The sequence below is a fragment of the Tigriopus californicus genome, chromosome 2 (genome assembly GCF_007210705.1).
Source record: "Tigriopus californicus strain San Diego chromosome 2, Tcal_SD_v2.1, whole genome shotgun sequence".
Lineage (NCBI taxonomy): Eukaryota > Metazoa > Arthropoda > Copepoda > Harpacticoida > Harpacticidae > Tigriopus > Tigriopus californicus.
In genome coordinates, this window is record NC_081441.1 from 5,291,303 (window position 1) to 5,308,620 (window position 17,318).

The 17,318-nt window shown below is 48.0% G+C and overlaps 6 protein-coding genes across 9 annotated transcripts; 2 read left to right on the forward strand and 4 right to left on the reverse strand.

Annotated features, from left to right (window-relative positions):
* Positions 1-199: 199 nt before the first annotated feature.
* On the forward strand, positions 200-4,321 carry LOC131877123 (exosome RNA helicase MTR4-like). The gene is made up of 11 exons (XM_059222711.1): positions 200-377; positions 462-641; positions 709-1,030; positions 1,104-1,415; positions 1,484-1,817; positions 1,880-2,172; positions 2,252-2,528; positions 2,608-2,846; positions 2,997-3,245; positions 3,330-4,008; positions 4,086-4,321. The coding sequence occupies exons 1-11, from the start codon at positions 286-288 to the stop codon at positions 4,241-4,243; spliced, it is 3,135 nt and encodes a 1,044-aa protein (XP_059078694.1). The 5' UTR covers positions 200-285; the 3' UTR covers positions 4,244-4,321.
* A 4-nt stretch (positions 4,322-4,325) lies between these two features.
* LOC131877122 (phosphatidylinositol 4,5-bisphosphate 3-kinase catalytic subunit beta isoform-like) lies at positions 4,326-9,966 on the reverse strand. 3 transcript variants are annotated; one of them, XM_059222710.1, is made up of 9 exons: positions 9,828-9,966; positions 8,556-8,923; positions 8,137-8,421; positions 7,858-8,052; positions 7,659-7,779; positions 6,887-7,580; positions 6,389-6,832; positions 5,183-6,302; positions 4,326-5,102 (listed from the first exon to the last, which is right to left on the reverse strand). In XM_059222710.1, the coding sequence occupies exons 2-9, from the start codon at positions 8,887-8,889 to the stop codon at positions 4,624-4,626; spliced, it is 3,672 nt and encodes a 1,223-aa protein (XP_059078693.1). In that variant the 5' UTR covers positions 8,890-8,923; positions 9,828-9,966; the 3' UTR covers positions 4,326-4,623. The 3 variants fall into 3 exon arrangements, with proteins under 3 accessions (XP_059078693.1, XP_059078692.1, XP_059078691.1); XM_059222709.1 differs by lacking the exon at positions 9,828-9,966 and adding an exon at positions 8,986-9,789; XM_059222708.1 differs by lacking the exon at positions 9,828-9,966 and having other exon boundaries at positions 8,556-9,790.
* LOC131877125 (26S proteasome non-ATPase regulatory subunit 2-like) lies at positions 9,891-13,636 on the reverse strand. The gene is made up of 2 exons (XM_059222714.1): positions 10,486-13,636; positions 9,891-10,018 (listed from the first exon to the last, which is right to left on the reverse strand). The coding sequence occupies exon 1, from the start codon at positions 13,421-13,423 to the stop codon at positions 10,520-10,522; it is 2,904 nt and encodes a 967-aa protein (XP_059078697.1). The 5' UTR covers positions 13,424-13,636; the 3' UTR covers positions 9,891-10,018; positions 10,486-10,519.
* A 261-nt stretch (positions 13,637-13,897) lies between these two features.
* Positions 13,898-15,048, forward strand: LOC131877131 (ankyrin repeat domain-containing protein 29-like). Its single transcript, XM_059222724.1, has one exon. It carries the CDS (start codon positions 14,135-14,137, stop codon positions 14,567-14,569), a length of 435 nt encoding a protein of 144 aa, XP_059078707.1. The 5' UTR covers positions 13,898-14,134; the 3' UTR covers positions 14,570-15,048.
* LOC131877128 (TBC1 domain family member 7-like) lies at positions 14,562-16,018 on the reverse strand. 2 transcript variants are annotated; one of them, XM_059222719.1, is made up of 4 exons: positions 15,649-16,018; positions 15,205-15,589; positions 14,911-15,136; positions 14,562-14,842 (listed from the first exon to the last, which is right to left on the reverse strand). In XM_059222719.1, exons 1-4 carry the CDS (start codon positions 16,016-16,018, stop codon positions 14,633-14,635), a joined length of 1,191 nt encoding a protein of 396 aa, XP_059078702.1. In that variant the 3' UTR covers positions 14,562-14,632. The 2 variants fall into 2 exon arrangements, with proteins under 2 accessions (XP_059078702.1, XP_059078703.1); XM_059222720.1 differs by lacking the exon at positions 14,911-15,136.
* Positions 15,954-16,773, reverse strand: LOC131877130 (PAXIP1-associated glutamate-rich protein 1-like). Its single transcript, XM_059222723.1, has one exon. The coding sequence runs from the start codon at positions 16,602-16,604 to the stop codon at positions 16,071-16,073; it is 534 nt and encodes a 177-aa protein (XP_059078706.1). The 5' UTR covers positions 16,605-16,773; the 3' UTR covers positions 15,954-16,070.
* Positions 16,774-17,318: the final 545 nt, after the last annotated feature.

Genomic DNA, 17,318 nt, shown 5'->3' on the forward strand with positions numbered 1-17,318 from the left:
GTATATCTTGTATTTCTAACAAACATTTTGAACTTGGAACTCCCAACTCACAAATAAGACAAAGGTAAATATGAATCTTTTGGAATTTTAGATTTTAGTGGATGATACTCTAATCGGTTTTATGGTTCTGACTTTTATTTTGAGCTAATTGTGAAGTACCAGGTTGAATAATATTGGTCACCCTTAGCCTTGCTGAAATCTCTCAACCTCGATTGTCAACAATCCCACGGCGAGAAGATCGAGAAGATCGTCTCAGCTTGGCCCGAAAAGAAAAGTACGATCAGCATGGAGTTTGGCGACGAGCTCTTTAACGTCTTCGAAGAGGACGGGGGTGGGACGGGCGATGCCCCCGAGGACAAAGTCGGCAAGGCCGTGAGGTAATAACCATTAACGTTGGTGTTGTAGTCAGTGAATGCCCGTGACTCAACGGATGGATGGCTCTCGATTTTCTCGTTTTTCAGTGCGGCTGATTTGGTCTCGTCCATCGTTGGACAGAAACGCCCTTTGGCCACTGCCGACCCTTCGGCTCTCGAGGAGGAGGAAGTCAAGAAGGCCAAAACTGATCCAGAGACTGTCACTCAGGAGGACGAGGACGATGAGGAGCTGGAAGCCAACACTGAGGATCAAGCCGAAACCGAAGGGTAAAAAGGCACCTGTCTTTCCCGGTTCATGTGTTTAGTTCAATCCATGACAATGGTCGCTTTTTAGTCTGATTGAATCCGCGCCGCGTATCCGCGTCCACACCTTGGACATGGTGGGCTCGTGCACGCATGAAGTGGCTTTGCCGCCGGGACAAGATTTTGTGCCCTTGCGCAAGATCGAGCAGGAACCCGCCAAGAAGTATCCCTTCACTTTGGACTCGTTCCAGCAACAAGCCATTCTCTGCATTGAGAACAACCAGAGTGTCCTCGTTTCGGCTCACACCTCGGCTGGCAAAACCGTCACGGCCGAATACGCTATCGCTCTCTCTCTGAAGGAGAAGCAGCGAGTCATTTACACCACGCCCATCAAGGCCTTGAGTAACCAAAAGGTAGCTGAGTGTTATTGTTGACCATGTCCGATCTGAATTCTTAATGCATTTGTGGATGTTTTCTTTTCCTCAGTATCGGGAGTTCTATGAAGAATTCTCCGATGTGGGCTTGATGACCGGCGACGTCACGATCAATCCCACGGCCTCATGTTTGATCATGACCACCGAGATCTTGCGATCCATGTTGTACCGGGGATCCGAGGTCATGCGGGAGGTAGGTTGGGTCATCTTTGACGAGATTCATTACATGCGAGACAAGGAGCGGGGTGTGGTTTGGGAGGAGACGATCATCCTTCTACCGGACAACGTCCATTACGTTTTTCTCTCGGCCACCATTCCCAATGCGCGTCAATTTGCCGAATGGATCGCCCATCTTCACAATCAGGTACCCCATTTGTTCACATAGGTATGTGTGAGAAGGGAAATCACTGATATGATGTCGTTGTGTTTCAGCCTTGTCACGTGGTTTATACGGAATATCGGCCCACGCCCCTTCAACATTACATGTTTCCCGAGGGCGGCGATGGGATTCATTTGGTGGTCGATGAGCACCGCCAATTCAAAGAAGAAAACTTTTCCCAAGCCATGAGCGCTTTGGAATCCACCGGGGATGAAGCCAACAAGGACAAACGCGGACGGAAAGGAGGTATGCGAGAAGGGTCGAGTTGCTTCAAGATCGTGAAAATGATCATGGAACGGCAATTTGCGCCCGTCATTGTCTTCTCCTTCAGCAAGAAGGATTGTGAGGCGTACGCCTTGCAAATGTCCAAGTTGGATTTCAACTCGGGTAAGGTAGATTGATTTGATCTGAAGGTGCAGCAAGCAATGGAAACCATTCCTTCTCTCCAGCTCAAGAAAAGAAACTGGTCGATGAGGTATTTCAAAATGCCATGACAGTTTTGTCGCAAGAGGATCGCTCCTTGCCGCAAGTCGAAAATGTATTACCCCTGTTGCGACGTGGTATTGGCATTCACCACGGAGGACTCCTACCCATCCTCAAAGAGACGACGGAAATTCTCTTTGGGGAGGGTCTCATCAAGGCCCTGTTCGCCACGGAAACCTTTGCCATGGGTCTGAACATGCCGGCCAGAACTGTACTTTTCACCGGCGCTCAAAAGTTTGACGGGACAAACATGCGATGGGTGAGCATTTCAACCAATCGAACATGAATCTGAAAATGGCTTTTGCCAATGAACCCTTTGAACTGTGTTTATTCCTCAGATCACTAGTGGCGAGTACATCCAGATGTCGGGTCGAGCTGGTCGCCGAGGATTGGATGACAAGGGCGTGGTCATACTTATGGTGGATCAGAAGATGTCACCGGCCATTGGTCGGAATCTGGTGAAAGGCGCACCGGACCCGATCAATTCTGCGTTTCGCCTCACTTACAACATGGTTCTGAATCTCCTGCGTGTGGAGGAGATCAATCCCGAATACATGATGGAAAGGAGCTTCCATCAATTCCAGAATTATTCCAATATCCCGGACCTTTACAAGAGTGAGCATCCTAAAGCGTTGTTAAATATGACCATGATTTCATGATCCAATGCCACCAACCTGATAATGCCTCTTTGCAGAAATGAAGTCATTGGAAAGTGACGTGAAGGCTCATAACATCGAGAACGAAGATGAGGTGGCCTCCTACTTCCGATTGCGAGAGCAATTGACGAATCTTAGCCAAGAGTTCCAATCCTGGCTCACCAAGCCACAATACGTGGTGCCATTCATGCAACCCGGCCGATTGGTTAGCGTCAAGTTCAAAGACAAAGACTTTGGTTTTGGAGTGGTGGTCAATTTTAAGAAACAAGCTCCCAGTGTAAGAAGACCATTTAGAAATGTGTGCCACCTTTCTTCCTTCCATGTAATGTAATCAAAAACGTTCTTATGTCGACTTTAATGTCACCGTTTAGGAATTACCTTGACTTGAGCATTGATTGAATTGATGATTGTTGCTTTATGATTCCAGGCCAAGAGTAATCCAATGGAGGCGGAAACACAATATGTCATCGATGTTTTACTCCACGTAACCAAATCAACGTCCAACTCAAAGAATCCTAATGATCTACAACCTGCCTTGGGCACGGATGACAAAGGCGAAATGGTGGTGGTGCCCATATTTTTGAACCTCATTCACCAAATCTCCAGTGTGCGCATTTTCACACCCAAAGACATTCGACCCAAGGAAAGTCGAATGGCCGTTCAGAAGAGCATCAAGGTAGAGGTCGACGGATGGAAGTCATAATGAAACCTGCACGTGGGTCCATCATCAATTCAACATGTTGGTCGCTCTTCTTTTCAGGAAGTGTACAAGAGATTCGGCGAGAGCATCCCATTGCTTGATCCGGTCAAGGACATGAAGATAAACGAAAAACCTTTCAAAGAGATCATGAAAAGGATATCGGCATTCGAAGGACGCCTGAAGTCGCATTCACTACACTCCGATCCCAAACTCGAGACATTCATGAACCAGTTCAACGCCAAGAACGACCTTCAAATTGCCTTTGAGAACTCCAAGGCCGACATGAAGCGAGCCAAGTCGTTGCTCCAAATGAAGGATCTCAAGAAGATGAAGCGTGTTTTGCGCCGACTCGGTTATTGCACTGCCTCGGATGTGATCGAGGTCAAGGGTCGTATTGCGTGCGAGTTGAGTAGTGCGGACGAGCTCTTGCTCACCGAAATGGTCTTCAATGGCCTTTTCAACGAGCTCACGAGCTCTCAAGTGGCTGCACTTTTGTCGTGCTTCGTTTGTGATGAGAAATCGAATGAGATGCCCAAAATGACCGAAGCCCTGACCGGTCCCCTCCGACAGATGCAAGATATGGCTCGACGCATTGCCAAGGTCTCCAAGGAGGCCAAGATCAACATCGAGGAGGATGCCTATGTCGAGACCTTCAAGCCTTTTATGATGGACATTGTCCACGAATGGTGCCAAGGCTCCTCTTTCCTGAACATTTGCAAGATGACAGATCTCTTTGAAGGTATGTGAAGGATTATTATTGTTCGATTTGAGGAGGAGTGATGAGCTTGATAACGCTCTCCAAACTTACTTTTCCAGGATCGATCATTCGATGCATGAGACGTCTAGAAGAGCTTCTGCGGCAAATGGTTCAAGCCGCCAAGAATATTGGAAACACGGAGTTGGAAAATAAGTTTGCCGACTCTATCAAGCTCCTCAAAAGAGACATTGTTTTTGCCGCCAGTTTATACCTGTGATCTAATTAGATCAAACGTGTACGCAATACGCAAGTATAACGGTTATTATCTGGAAATATACTTTGCAGAGCCATGCGAGTCATCCGTTTTTTTTTTTTCATTTTAATTTCAAGCATGACCTGCATTCATTCTTCTCGACTTCGATTGACAATGTTTGCATGAAGGAACTAGAGTGGTTTTGATGAAAAAAGTTAGACCGAAGAGGTCTAGCCTTAGCTTATCTTCATAAGGAATGACGGAAACAGAAGTGGCTCGTTCACATTCGAAATTGAACCCAATGCGTTAACAAGAGAACGTTCTCTTGAACCAAATTAATTGCACGAAGTATCATATTCTCCGCCTTCACTGAATGTATCTTCTTCAATAAGGTGACCTGATCGTCATTGGGCTTTTATACCCTTATTTCTCAATTGGTTGACCATATGGAACCACCAATCCAAGGAAATGGTCCACGCGTTCCTGAGCGACTCGTTGAAATCCTTTCGGAAATGCTCCAAAGCGTATTCCTCGGATCGGTCCAAGTGCAACGTCGATCTTATCACATGGAGGTCTTGCTCAGAACTCAGCTCTGGCAATCCTGTGGAGATCATCATGGCCAAAAGACTGATAATAAGAGATCCGTGTTTGCGAATGGTCAGGTAGCTTTCCTCGCAAAGAGCTCGAAAGCGATCAAAATTGTCGGGTTGACCGCAATCCGCGCTGATCACGTCCACAAATTCCGAGGAGAGTATCATTGGAACTCGCTCGCGGCGAAAGCCGAACTTGTGCTTGAAATTCCCGAGGAAGTGGCCAAAATCAATGTGAAACATTTGACCATTCTTCTTGATCATGATGTTGTCATTGTGGCGATCGCCAATCCCTGAAATCAATATTAGGAGCAAGACCGGAATAAATACATACATGCACTAATTTTGATATTCAACCTAAAACTCAACTCACCAAGAATGTAAGTGGCTACCGAATAACCCGCACAGGATTGGGTGAATTCCCATTGAGCTCGCTTCATGGCCTCTTCCCCGATGTTGATCTTCTTCAGCCATGACAGTACAAGACCCTTGCGAAACACGGCCGTGGTCCGATAGTCACTCATGGCCATTTGGACCCGACAAATCGTTTCGGCACTTTGGACCACCTCTATGAGACCCTCGGCGGTATCCGTGGCCAAGCATCGATACACATTCAGTCTCAAGTCCAGCCCTGAGCGGTTCCACAAGATGTCCATCACCTTGAGCAATTGGAGGGTGAGCTGGTCTTGCCGGAGATCGTCGCCTTTCTTGTAGATCAGAATGATGTCCTCCAGTTCTGGGCCCAGACCGAATCTATAGTTGGCGTCCATATTCTTAAACACGAGCATTTGTGGGCGCATCTTGGAGTTCATGAGTCGACAGCTTTCGACTTTGATACTCTCACACTTGAGTCCGGGATTCAAGGGGCAACCGAAATTCACAAATGGATGGTGCCCGTCAAACTGAGTTTTCACATTGGATTGAAACCTGGCCTTGGCCTTGTCATGATGACGGGAGGAGGATTCAAACTTTTCCAGGGCCCTTTGAGAGGCCTTGCACTTCTCGATGAGGGTGTTCTGTTGACGGAGGATCTTCATGTGCTCGGGTGCTGACGTCAGATAAGCCTCGAGGATGAGTCCGAAGCGGAGACTGGCCGCCGGCGAATTCATTTCCGCCTTCAGATCCCAAAAGAGATAATGCCCAATATGTTGGTTGGTCAGGGCTCTTTCCAGGAGAAAATCCACGAGCTCGTTCTGGAAATAGCTCTCGTGTTTGAGAGCCTGTGAGAGTTGGAGAAGATATCGCAGTACCACGTCATCCGTGCCTTGCCGTAGACACTTCACGGCAAATCTGCGCACATTCTCATCCGGATAGGCGTAATCGAGGAGTTGGAGGGCTTTCTCTATGGGCAGAAGGGGCCAACGAGTGAGCAATTCATTCAGAATCCGAACCTGAGCTTGATTCGTGTAATCCACGCAATCGATCACTCTGGGGAGGAGATTGGGGATCTGGCTCAAGCAGTATTCCCGGAGCTTCCAGATCAGGTCCTTCTCCTGGAATTGAAGCTCATGCATGATCTCTCTCGTGGATCGTCGGACAAATACGAGTAATGATGCCCCATTTGAGGATCCGAACTCACCTGTTCGGTCATGTCGTGAAGGGGATCTCGATTCGAGATGTTCCCTAATTCTTGGGTGTAAAATTTGGTGATAGTCCCGATGTTGTTATTGCTGTCCATCAGATCATTGGCCTTCACCTCTGGACTGACACAGGCGGGATACTCGACCCAACCTTGAATGTCGCCATTCTGAAATGTGGCCACCAAATGAACGGCATCGGACATGTTTGGATTGCCGATATTGGGTCCCAGGGGCAGTAACTGCTGATGAGTGGGAGTCGTGGACCCTGGCGAGAACTTCCACATGTGAAATGTGGCCTTCCATTTCAGTTTGCCCTTGTAATCGAACAAATTGGAATTGACCCAGAACAAAGGGATGTTGCTCGTTCGACGCTTGTCGAAGAGACTCACGCAGATCTTGCTTTCCCGCGAGAGGCTTGAGATCTTCAACCGAAATTGGAACTCCTAAAAGACAATGCCAGATACAAAATGAATCCTCACTTACCTACTTGAACGTACCTTGTCCACGTTTACAATTCCCGATTCCAGTTCAGCCGTTGCACATCTTATTGTGTGCGTGACGTGCGAGCAAAGAGGTTTGGATCCGTGGTAAATTCCCATTTGCAGACAAAGACATCGGAAGGAGCCATTGGCGAGGTACTCCTTGGGGTATTCGAGACTTTTGATCATAACGGCAAATTTGTTCTCGACACTCGTGGAATCGATCGTGGAGTGTAAGGGCAATCCCATGAGATTGAAGCTCTGAGCGGTCAGGGATGTGTTTCTCGACAGAGGTTGATTCACTTCGGTTTTGAGTGTGATGCCACCCTTCTCTAAGCTTTTGTAGAACTGATCGTTGGCTTGAACAATGTCGATCTCTTTCACGTCCACTACCACCAGTTTGGCCAATTTCTGCAAGGAGATCTGCTCGCGGATGTATTCAAAGTCGATCATGCGATGTTGTCCAATCAAATAGGAATCCTCGCCGACCACTTTGAGGAAGCTCCTCTGGACTTCATCCTCGGTGTGGTGGAATTTGTTGGCCAGTTCCAGGATCAGATCCTTGGGTTCTACGTTAGGCGAGATCTCGTTGATTTCGTCGCTATGCCAGAGCAAACGAACTTTGAGACGTTGGTAGCAATGAGAATCACAGGGACTGCTAACAATCCGTGGAGGGAACTGGTACAAAATTTGGGCTTCCCAAGAGTCCTTCCTGAAGAAAGATTATGATTTCAAACTCTTAGGTAGGTTTCGAATTGAATGAAGCGGGATTTGGAATGAAAAAACCTACAATCTTATTCGTCTCGCTTGAGCAATCTTACGGCAGAATAACTTCATTTGCCACCGAAAATCGTTGACCTCCGGGTTTCGAAGCTCATCAAAGTCTTGCAAGTTCTTGCCGATAAGTTTCCCTGGAATCCAAGATTCAGGTTGAGGCCATAAGTGTTTTTTTGGTTTCAATTTATTTCATCGCCAGCTTGAATGAATACCTATTTGGTTGCGAAATTCATACAAATCCTGGTCCTTGACTCTGTGTTCGAACTTGAGCAGATTTTGGAACGGCTTCAACTCCCGGAGGGTTTTGGCTTCATCGTAGCACGTTTCGATCTCACCATTGCTTGAGACATACTTCAGAGTGTAATGGCTTCCATCCGGGTTCAAGCAGCCTCGAAGGGGTAATCGCTCTGTGGAACGACAACGACATCAAGTTTCAAATCAAAATGACGCTTTCGAGCTCATCCAAGAGTGACATAAAACAGGGCTCATACCGTCCGTAGTGGCTCGATTCAGTACCAGTTGTTTGATGTCGATGATCTCATCATCCGGATGGACGGACAAGTCCATGATTATACCGTTGGGGAGCAGACAATTGATCTCTTCGAAATCTTCCCGCCCATCAGGTCCTAAATAGACTCCACCAAAAAACTCGTTCTCAGCGAAAAGCTCCAAGCTGTTTCGACTTCGGTCAAACGGATCCACATAACTGATATCGCTACTGAGATCGTGCAGAGATCGTTCGCGACTCAAAACCAGTGGGGACGACAAGTCAGTGTCTGAAGGAGGGATAAAAATGACCCAAAGTCCTTATCAATTGCATGAACTTTTGTCAACAAAAGTTCTCGAAGAAATGTTATTTAAGTGATGCAAACCATAATCGTGAATATCAAAAATGAATAGGGTAGATTACCATGGCTCCCTGGTGACCTAGGGACATTGAAAGATCCAGAGCGACCCCGAAGTAAAGCGGACCCAGGACCGCTTTCAAACGACATGAGCACGTGATCTGACATGATGGACTCTTGACGGGGCAACATCAACCTCGTGCGAAATGGAGGCGGGCTTTGATCGGACCGATGGGCACAAATCGATGATGACGCTGATGACGTCTCCGAGTTGATCGAGGATCTTTCGGGATGCACCTTCGATGAATGATGCCCAAGGAACAACCCAGTGGATATGGAACCGGATCGAAGGCGAGAAAAGGCACTCTTGTCTCCTTTTTCCACACTCGAATCGGTCATTTTCGAGTGACGGGATCGGAGTAATAACTTCTCCCTGAAATGGTGGTTCTCGTTGTAGCTATTACTATTATCATGATCATTATGACTAAACACAACTCGAGGCCAGGGGGAGGACGGTCGGGAAGAAGACTGGATCTTGGCCTTATCATGGCTTCCGTTGAACATTGTAGTCCGCCCAACGCTCACAATCAACCGCTTGAACAAAGTCCTTCAAAAATATTTCGAGTATCCAGCCACCGTTTGGCACTATAATCTCTCTTGGCGTCTCTCTTGATCGGAAATCGGGAATCGGGAACGTGTAAGTGGTAAGCAAGATAGCAACAGAATCAGAAACTTGTCGGTTTTTTTTCATGTTGATGTATACAAAAATGCGCTTTGTGTCCGACCGATTTTCCGAGATCTGAATTATGTGCTCGCGGATTAGAAGCGAGATTTCTTTCGTAGACACTCTATCACACGAGCTCGAAAGATCGGATGCTTCTCTTCTTCTGGCTCTGGAACCGCGGTGCATGTCTCCCCAAATCTCGTTGGTCACTGATTATCATCATTATCCTTCAGGACCAAAGTCCATGTGTTGTTGTCATGAGATGTAGGAAATGTGTGTCAAATTCATTTCGTTTTGACAGTCCTAAATAGGTCGTTCACACGCACAGTCTTGGATTAAATTCATTGACGGGGACCCCGAATAAGCGATGTAAAGTGAAAAATTTCTTTTTTATTCCATTTTTTCTATTCTCTAATTGAAAGTTGAGAATTATTGGATACCAACCAACCTTATCTAAAAGCTATTCTCATCATTTATTTTTCTTTATTTTCAAAGAAAACGAAGAGAGCAAGCATTGTCAACCAAATCGATCGAATTCTAATGCTATTGAAGGACTTGTATAATAACTTAAAGGAGGAAATCGAAGAAATAAGAATGACACGTCCTTGTTTACCTTTGTGGTTGGTAGAATGATTAAATGAGGCACGGCCACGAGCTTTTTGCCATTCAAATCGGGCCAGTTGACATGTTACTGTTGTTCAGATGAGCAGAGGCGAAGCCACCAGAATTATTAGTCCTGAAGAACATCAGAGAACCAAAGAATCTGGAGATGCTGATGGAGACGATGATGTTCAGCAAAAAGCTCTAGAAATTGATTGACCGGAAACGCGAGATTAGTCCGAGAGCAGTAAGTCAGGGCACGTCTCTTCAAAACGAGGTGTTTCTTTCGATTATTAGAGCGAGTCACTGTCCAGTCTAATGTACGTGAATATGTGTTGCCCTGGTGAAAGCCAGGTCATTGGACGCGATATCTTCCATGGACAACGCTTGGCTCAGACCCCGTCTAGACGAATGTGTCGGCCTTGGAGTGGATTGAAAATAGAGAGTGCATTTTGTTTACCAGATATGGAGGCAGGGATTCAAAAGTAAAGAGAGAATTCAGACCTACAGTCGAACGTTTCAACTTTGTTTTCGCTGGAAATGCGAGAAGCTCAATATCGCATTCCCCTCCCCGCCCGATTACTTTGTGAATCATCACTACTATCAAGACACTATGAATCTAGTATGTTTATTGTAGGACAGGAATATTAATACAAAGAACCGTTCATCACCTTCAGAATGAAGACACGCACTCAATCGTACGGATCAGTAATCCGGGTTTTTCTTCAAGATGACGAACCCTTCCATGATGGGCGTGACTGGGATATATTCTTCGGTGGCCAATTCAGCCCTCTCACCGCTAGCCAAAAGAACGGGTGTGGTGTGGGTTTGGAAACCCGTAATGGTCTTGGGTTTCCCGGCTTGACCCACTACATCCACGGCTTGCCCCACGCGGACAGACACGGACAGCGGGCGCAATTCCTCGTCGAACGTGACCAACATCCGGGGTTGCAGAGCCGTGGCCAATGTGTACAAAAGGTAGTGAGATTTGCCCAGGATGGTGCTCTTCACGTCCAAGAAGCTGATGATGCATCCCAAGAGTCCGGCTACGGCCACGGGCGACATCAGTTGGCTATCGCTGTGATAGGGATTGAGCGTGAGCGTTCCTTTGCCCATGTGGACCAGGCCTTGCGCCACACGCGTCATGAACAAGTTGTTGGGATCCTTGGAGTGGTACTGAGCCAATTGTCGGAGCATGGCGGCCAATCGGGCGTTGTTGGTCCCCGCCCCGATCAGACCGAGGGCGAAAATCGAGTTGTGAGCGACTTCGGGATCGGCGTCATGCGAGAATTTGCTCAGCGTATCCAAAATGGGGAGTTGCGGATTGGAGACGGAGATAAGGCCCAAGGCCAAGGGCACCGCTCGCCGAATCACGGGCTCGCAATACCGAAGCAAATGCCCGAAGGTGCGGAATAGCATTTCACTACCGATATCTTCGCCCATGGCGACCAGGGCCAGGCCGATAACAGCCACCGATTGTTGCATGGACAAATCGACCTCGTCGGTGGTCGTCTTTTTGTCGTCTTTCTTGTCCTTCTTCTTGTCTTTCTTGTCATCGTCGTCGTTGGACGGTTCGTAATGTTCACTGCAGATATGGAGCAGGTGTTGAATCTTCAAGACATTGCCGGTTCCGGCGTAGGCACATACGTCCACCAACGTCATGGCCATCGATTTAAAGGGATCACCGAGAACCTCCAAAGTGGCGATGGTGGCTTCGGCGGCCTCTTGTTTACCCAAATAGCACAATCCGATGCCCAAAGGCAGAAACTTGGCAAATGGATCCTTGAGATCGGATTCAGACTTCTCCATAAGGGTTTGGAGTAGGACCGTGGTGATCTCGTTGTTGCACGAGCCAACACCGATCAGACCTAGAGCTAATGCGGTGAGGCTGATGTTCTCCATTGAGGCTTTCGAATCTGCAAAAACGGGCAACAAGTGACCAATCACTTCCTCCCGATTAGACCCGGAATAGGCCAAGCCAAGTCCAAGGGTAGCTCCAGCACGCATGATCATACTATCATGGGTAATATAGTCGGACAGAAGAGCTAATGCCGGGTCGCAATCGTTCCGGACGCCGGTGTTTACAATGCCACAAGCCAGGAGCGCTCCGGATTTGATATGGTCCTCGGGCGAATAGAGATATTTGTCAATCTGAGTCAGCCCTCCGTCTACATCCCAAAGGAGAACAAGACCGATGGAAGCCGTGGCAGACATCATTCCGGCATCCTTGTGCTTGTACAACCACTTGTTTCCGTCCTCCATAAGGAGCTTGTCCTTGCCAAATCCCGCGTTCACGAAACCATTGACGAGGGACGAGGCCAGGTTGTGCTTGGCCGAGTCCATGCCTCCTCCACCGAAGGGCCGAACGTTGTCAAGATGAGTCTTGTACACGTCATCGGGCGTCTTGGGCTCCAAGATGTCTAGCTCCCGTGCCAAGTTGAGGAAATGATGATTCAGGTGAATGTTGGACATGATCTCCACCACTTCGTCAAAGTCGTTCTCGTCCAACTCCATGTAGTGCTGTTGACGACCCATCATGTAGGCGAGTTGTTTCTGCAACAACGGTTCCGGACACTCCATGAACACGGCCTTGATGAGTTCGGGGTCGTTGATCTGCATGGCCACGCGCATTGCTTGGGGATATTGTTCGAACTTGCGAAAGATCTTGTAAGTGGTCTTCAGTAGATTGGTGTTTTCCGGGTCGGGTACATAGGGCACGCAGCTCGTCAAGTACAGGCAAACGCGTTGGAAAGCCGATTTGTCCACGTACTGGAGAATGAGATCCAAGAGTTCGACTTCCATGAGCAAATCACAGGCCTCGGCCTCGGCGTGATGCTTCATTTGTAGCGGGATGATCTCACGGACCAGGTCTTCGATTTGTTTCTTCAGCTCAGGCTGTTCGTCTTCGTCAAGTTCGGCCCACTCGGTTACGATCTCGCCGGACAAATGACGAATGAACTCGTGGCCCCAGGCATCCAAATTGGGTCCGTCGGTGTGACCCTGGAGTTTGAACTTCAAGCACTCATTGGGCACGATGGGCAGCTTAGGCGTGGTGTCGACCTCCATGGTCTCGGCCACTACTTTCTTAGGTTTCTCAGCCGCTTTCTTCTTGGCCGCGGCCGCCTTGGCTTTCTCTTCGGGCCCGGCTTTGGCCTCCTCCTTAGCTACCTCTTCGGCTTTCAACAATGCCGCTGCTGCGGCTTCCTCCTTGGCCTTCTCGATTCCCACGGCCGTCATGGCCAATACCGAGATAATATCCGCGCATTCTCGGCGATTCTGTCCCGGGGGCAACTTCTCAAAGGCCACCTTCATGGTATTGTAATGCGGCATGAGGAACTTGAGCGGCTTGGGCACCGACGTCATGGACGTGGTGGAGGCGCGAATCAGGCGGCGCAAATTCTCCAAGGCCGCCGGATAGAGGTCACTTTGAGCTTCGGAGAGCCGTGTCACGCTCAGTTCGAGGTCCTCTTTGAGTTGCTTGTCCTCTTCGCTGAGATCGTCGTCCGGATTGGGTTCGCCTTTCTTATTGGGTACCTTCTTCGCCGTCGAGGGGTTCTCATCGTCCTTGGACGTGCTCGGATTGGCGGACGTCTCGCTCTTGGGACTCATGGTGGGTGAACAACGTCGTCTACTTCGTCAGGAGCCAAGCGAGGTGCGGGATGGGGATGGGGGATGGTTGCGATTGTAGTTGTGTTGGCGACTTGTGTGCGTGGTTCACACTTTGCCAGTTCAAATCTCACTCCGGAGGAAGGACCGAACGATTACGAAGCTAGGAAGGAGGAAACAAGACGAGATTTGAGTGTCGGCAGATTTGCTAGTCACGATCATAGGCAAAGACAAAAACAAGACAGGGCATTGCTCGGCTAACAGCTGGGCCCGTAAATCTAGCTTGCCGTTTTAGCCAGTTTTAGAGCAAGATAAAGAGTAAAGAATATGACATTTGTAATGCGACACTTGTTTTCTATGAGGTTAAGGATTAATCTCCAAAACATTTACTTCATGAACTATTTTGGAAGAACAAACCAATAGGCTGTGGCTATATCTATGGCTTGGCTGGAATTCAGCTGAATCTTGAACTGGCTGTTTCGGCCACCGAGGCCGTGTTGAGCTTCTGTCGGATTGGATTTGGGATTGACTTGAAATCTTGAGAAATCAGCTGAGGATTGGATTTTGACTCTCTACAAATCCAATCAAACTATGAGAACCGATCATTTTAACAGCAAGCCATAGAGCGCGAGTGAACCTCACGGGCCAAGACTTAATTAGGCCATAGGGTTTAACTATTGTTGATTATGGAATTACTCCAGGAACACACCAATAATGCAATCTGAGACGCCTCGGCAACGGCTTTTTGCCGCTGCTTGGCGAGGAGAAGAGATCAAAGTGAAAGATATCATTCTGAAGGAAAAAGTGCCCATTAACGCCTGGGATGAGAACCATGTCACGGCGCTCAGATTTACTGCTCAGTATGGACACTACGACTTGACCGTATTTCTGTTAGACCACGGGGCTGACCCTAATATCAAGGCTCATGACAAAATCGATCCGTTGTTGGCCGCCATTGAAAAGGGACACAAGGAGATCGTCCAATTGTTGCTCCAACGCGGTGCCAATATTCATTCTCAGGCCAAGGGCACCAATGGCCTCCTATTGTCGAGAGAAAAAGGACACACCGAGATTGAAGCCATTTTGTTGGAAGCTGGAGCCAAGGAAAAACTGGCTTTTTGGCAAGATAAGAAGTGTTCAATTACGTAGCCTCATTTAGTCATCTGAATTTTGCATTGAAAATAGACCTAGATTTGAGACAATTATCTTCATCTACGAATGAATTGAGCCCTCCTGGTGGGGTGAGCGAGTCGTTGTGTTGGTCGAAGGTAAACTACCCGATGGATGTCGACTCTGACTATGATGGTGATGATGATGGTGATGATGGTGTTTGCTCCCGTCACCTGGAAGCAGTTGATGGCCATCCAAACCCCATTGTTCCACAGCCTTTTGTGCCATGATTTCATCGGTCTGCTCCGAGGTCTGCAATTTACCAAGAAAATAGGTCAGCGATCGGGAACAAATAGAGCCAATGGGTGATTTGATTTTACCGAAGTCAAGCATCGAATTGCCTCTTTAGGCGTTTGACATCCGAAGAGAGCGGTTTTAGTCGTCTCTATGAGTTGAATGGCAAGGTAAATCAAAATTACAAAAGATCCACCAATTACTTTATCCCAGACTTTTTCCAAGGCTGCTTCGTGAAGAACACCGGCAAATCCTCGCCTCACCCACGTCTCGAAAGGCAGTTCCTCGATCAAGCCAATCTTTTCCAAATGCCTTTTATAACCAAGAGGATGTCAATATGAACCCTTTAGAACCAACGGCTCAATCGATTCCCCCCTTACCCGAATAATTTGGAGGTTGTGGAACTATTCCCCAATTTAGTGAGGAACGAATGATTTAGCTCTGACATCGTCTCTTGAGAGAGGGTCTCCAATTGTTGGGTGAGACCCTTGGCAATCCAAAAGACCTCGATCTCATCCTCGCTCAACTTGGTCATGGTCTCGGCCACGGCCATGAAATGCTGGGCACGAGGTTGGCTCAATTGCTTCTCCGACTCAAAATAAAGACATTTGGCAAAGAGCAAATAGGCCACGGCCATGTTTTTCGCTTTAGGCCAAGTGGTGTGAACCTTCTCCATGACCTTCAAGGCTCGCATCACATCGTGGTACGGCTTGGCCCTCCATTTCCACACATAGTCCGCATTATTCTGATGACTGGCCGTGATACCTATCCAAATTCAACATGTCAATGTCATTTCCTTGAAAGTGATTCTATCACCGCCCTACCTAATATAACCTTCCAAAGGTGAAGCCGTCGGGCAGACGGAACCGGACACTTAATGGCAAAGTGGGCACATTTGGAAATGGACACAGGGTCCTCGTTGAGCAACAACTCCAACGTCTTCTTCTCGTCCACGCCCAAAAGGCCGACTTTTCCAAGATAATGAGAGCGGAAGTTCCGCTCATCTTTGTGCTGTGACTCGGATCGAGACACGGACGAAGATTGGGCCCGACGTCCCTCTTCGTCTGGAGCTGCGGGATGAACGGCCGAGTCATGCCTGACCTTAGCCTTGGGTGACGGATGAGCCATGCTGGAAAAAAAAACAATTAACACTAAATGCTCACCAACCCGCATCCCCACTTGACTCAGGTACATATTTCTTTATTGAATCTTGAAGCCTATCATATGCTCTATGATGTTGATGACGTTAGGATGAGGCTGTGGTAGTGGTAGGTGTGCTGGAAGTGGGGGTTTGAATAGCCGCTCGATTAGCCGCATCCATTTGTCGATGCCGCTTCATGTTCGAGAGCACGTTATTGAAACTGGTGGTTTTCTTTCGAGCCGAACCCTTGAGCTCTCTTTGTCCTAAGGGTCGTCGGGGCGTGAGTTTAGGCGTGGCGCTGGAGTCGTCCACGTCGAAGTCAAAGTCATCATTCTTCTCTTGGGCCAAAGGTGTGGCTGAGTTAGATCCAGGGGCGTTTTTCTCGTCCTCAGCGTCGTCGTCCGTCTCGTATTCATTGTCATCGTCCAGGGGTTGAGGCGTGGGTGGCCTCCGACCCGGGCACACCCATCGCAGCGGGAGTGTGCCTTCCCGCTGGATTCGCTCGAACATCGTGACCACCTCTTCGCTTTTGGGTCGCCAAGCCGTGCCCAAAGAGCCTTTGGCCGTCCCTGTTTCGACGTAGACTTCTTCATCTGAGCACGCCACATACCAGTCCGGATCATCGAGATTGGTGGACATATTTTGACATGAACTCTGGATTTGGAAGGACGTCAAGTAACTAAATCGTCAAATGTCTTGGGATCTATTGAGCCAGCGTTGCCTGGAGCCAGCTGAGTTGGAGGTCAAATTTGAGCTCAAGCCACTTGAAGGCCATTTAAGCCCCTTTTTTGATCTTCACAGCATTAATTAAGGCACAGCTATGTGATTATAGCGTATATATGAACTTGAGATTGGGAAGCAAAGCAAGCAAACATACATTGAACTCCGTCAAACGTACATAGATGACGCTGAAATGTCGGAGGCCATCCAATTTTGCCTTACCTTTGGCATTACCATTGAGTTTCAAAAGTAGCAACTTTTGGATAATTTAGCAACGCTGCTCTGAGCTATGAACAACCAGCCATAAACAATAACAGACAGTCAGGGTTACGAAAAGCATTTTGGAAAAATGAAGATGGCAGGCGTGGTGTTAAAGCGGCAACGGGTGTGGAGCGGCGATTCGAACAATCACTCTTACATCATTTGACCCTGACCTACATGGTTTGAATAATGAATACACAGAAAAATAGCATTGGTTTGTGTCATTTTCTCCTCCAATATCATGCAGTCGCGCACATTTACTGCAATGATCTGCATACCATCGTTGATGGGAGCGATGATGCCATTATGCCTTGTATTTGAGACTGATTCCTCCATTTGAAAAAGATGTTCCGGTTGTCAGATGGACTTTTC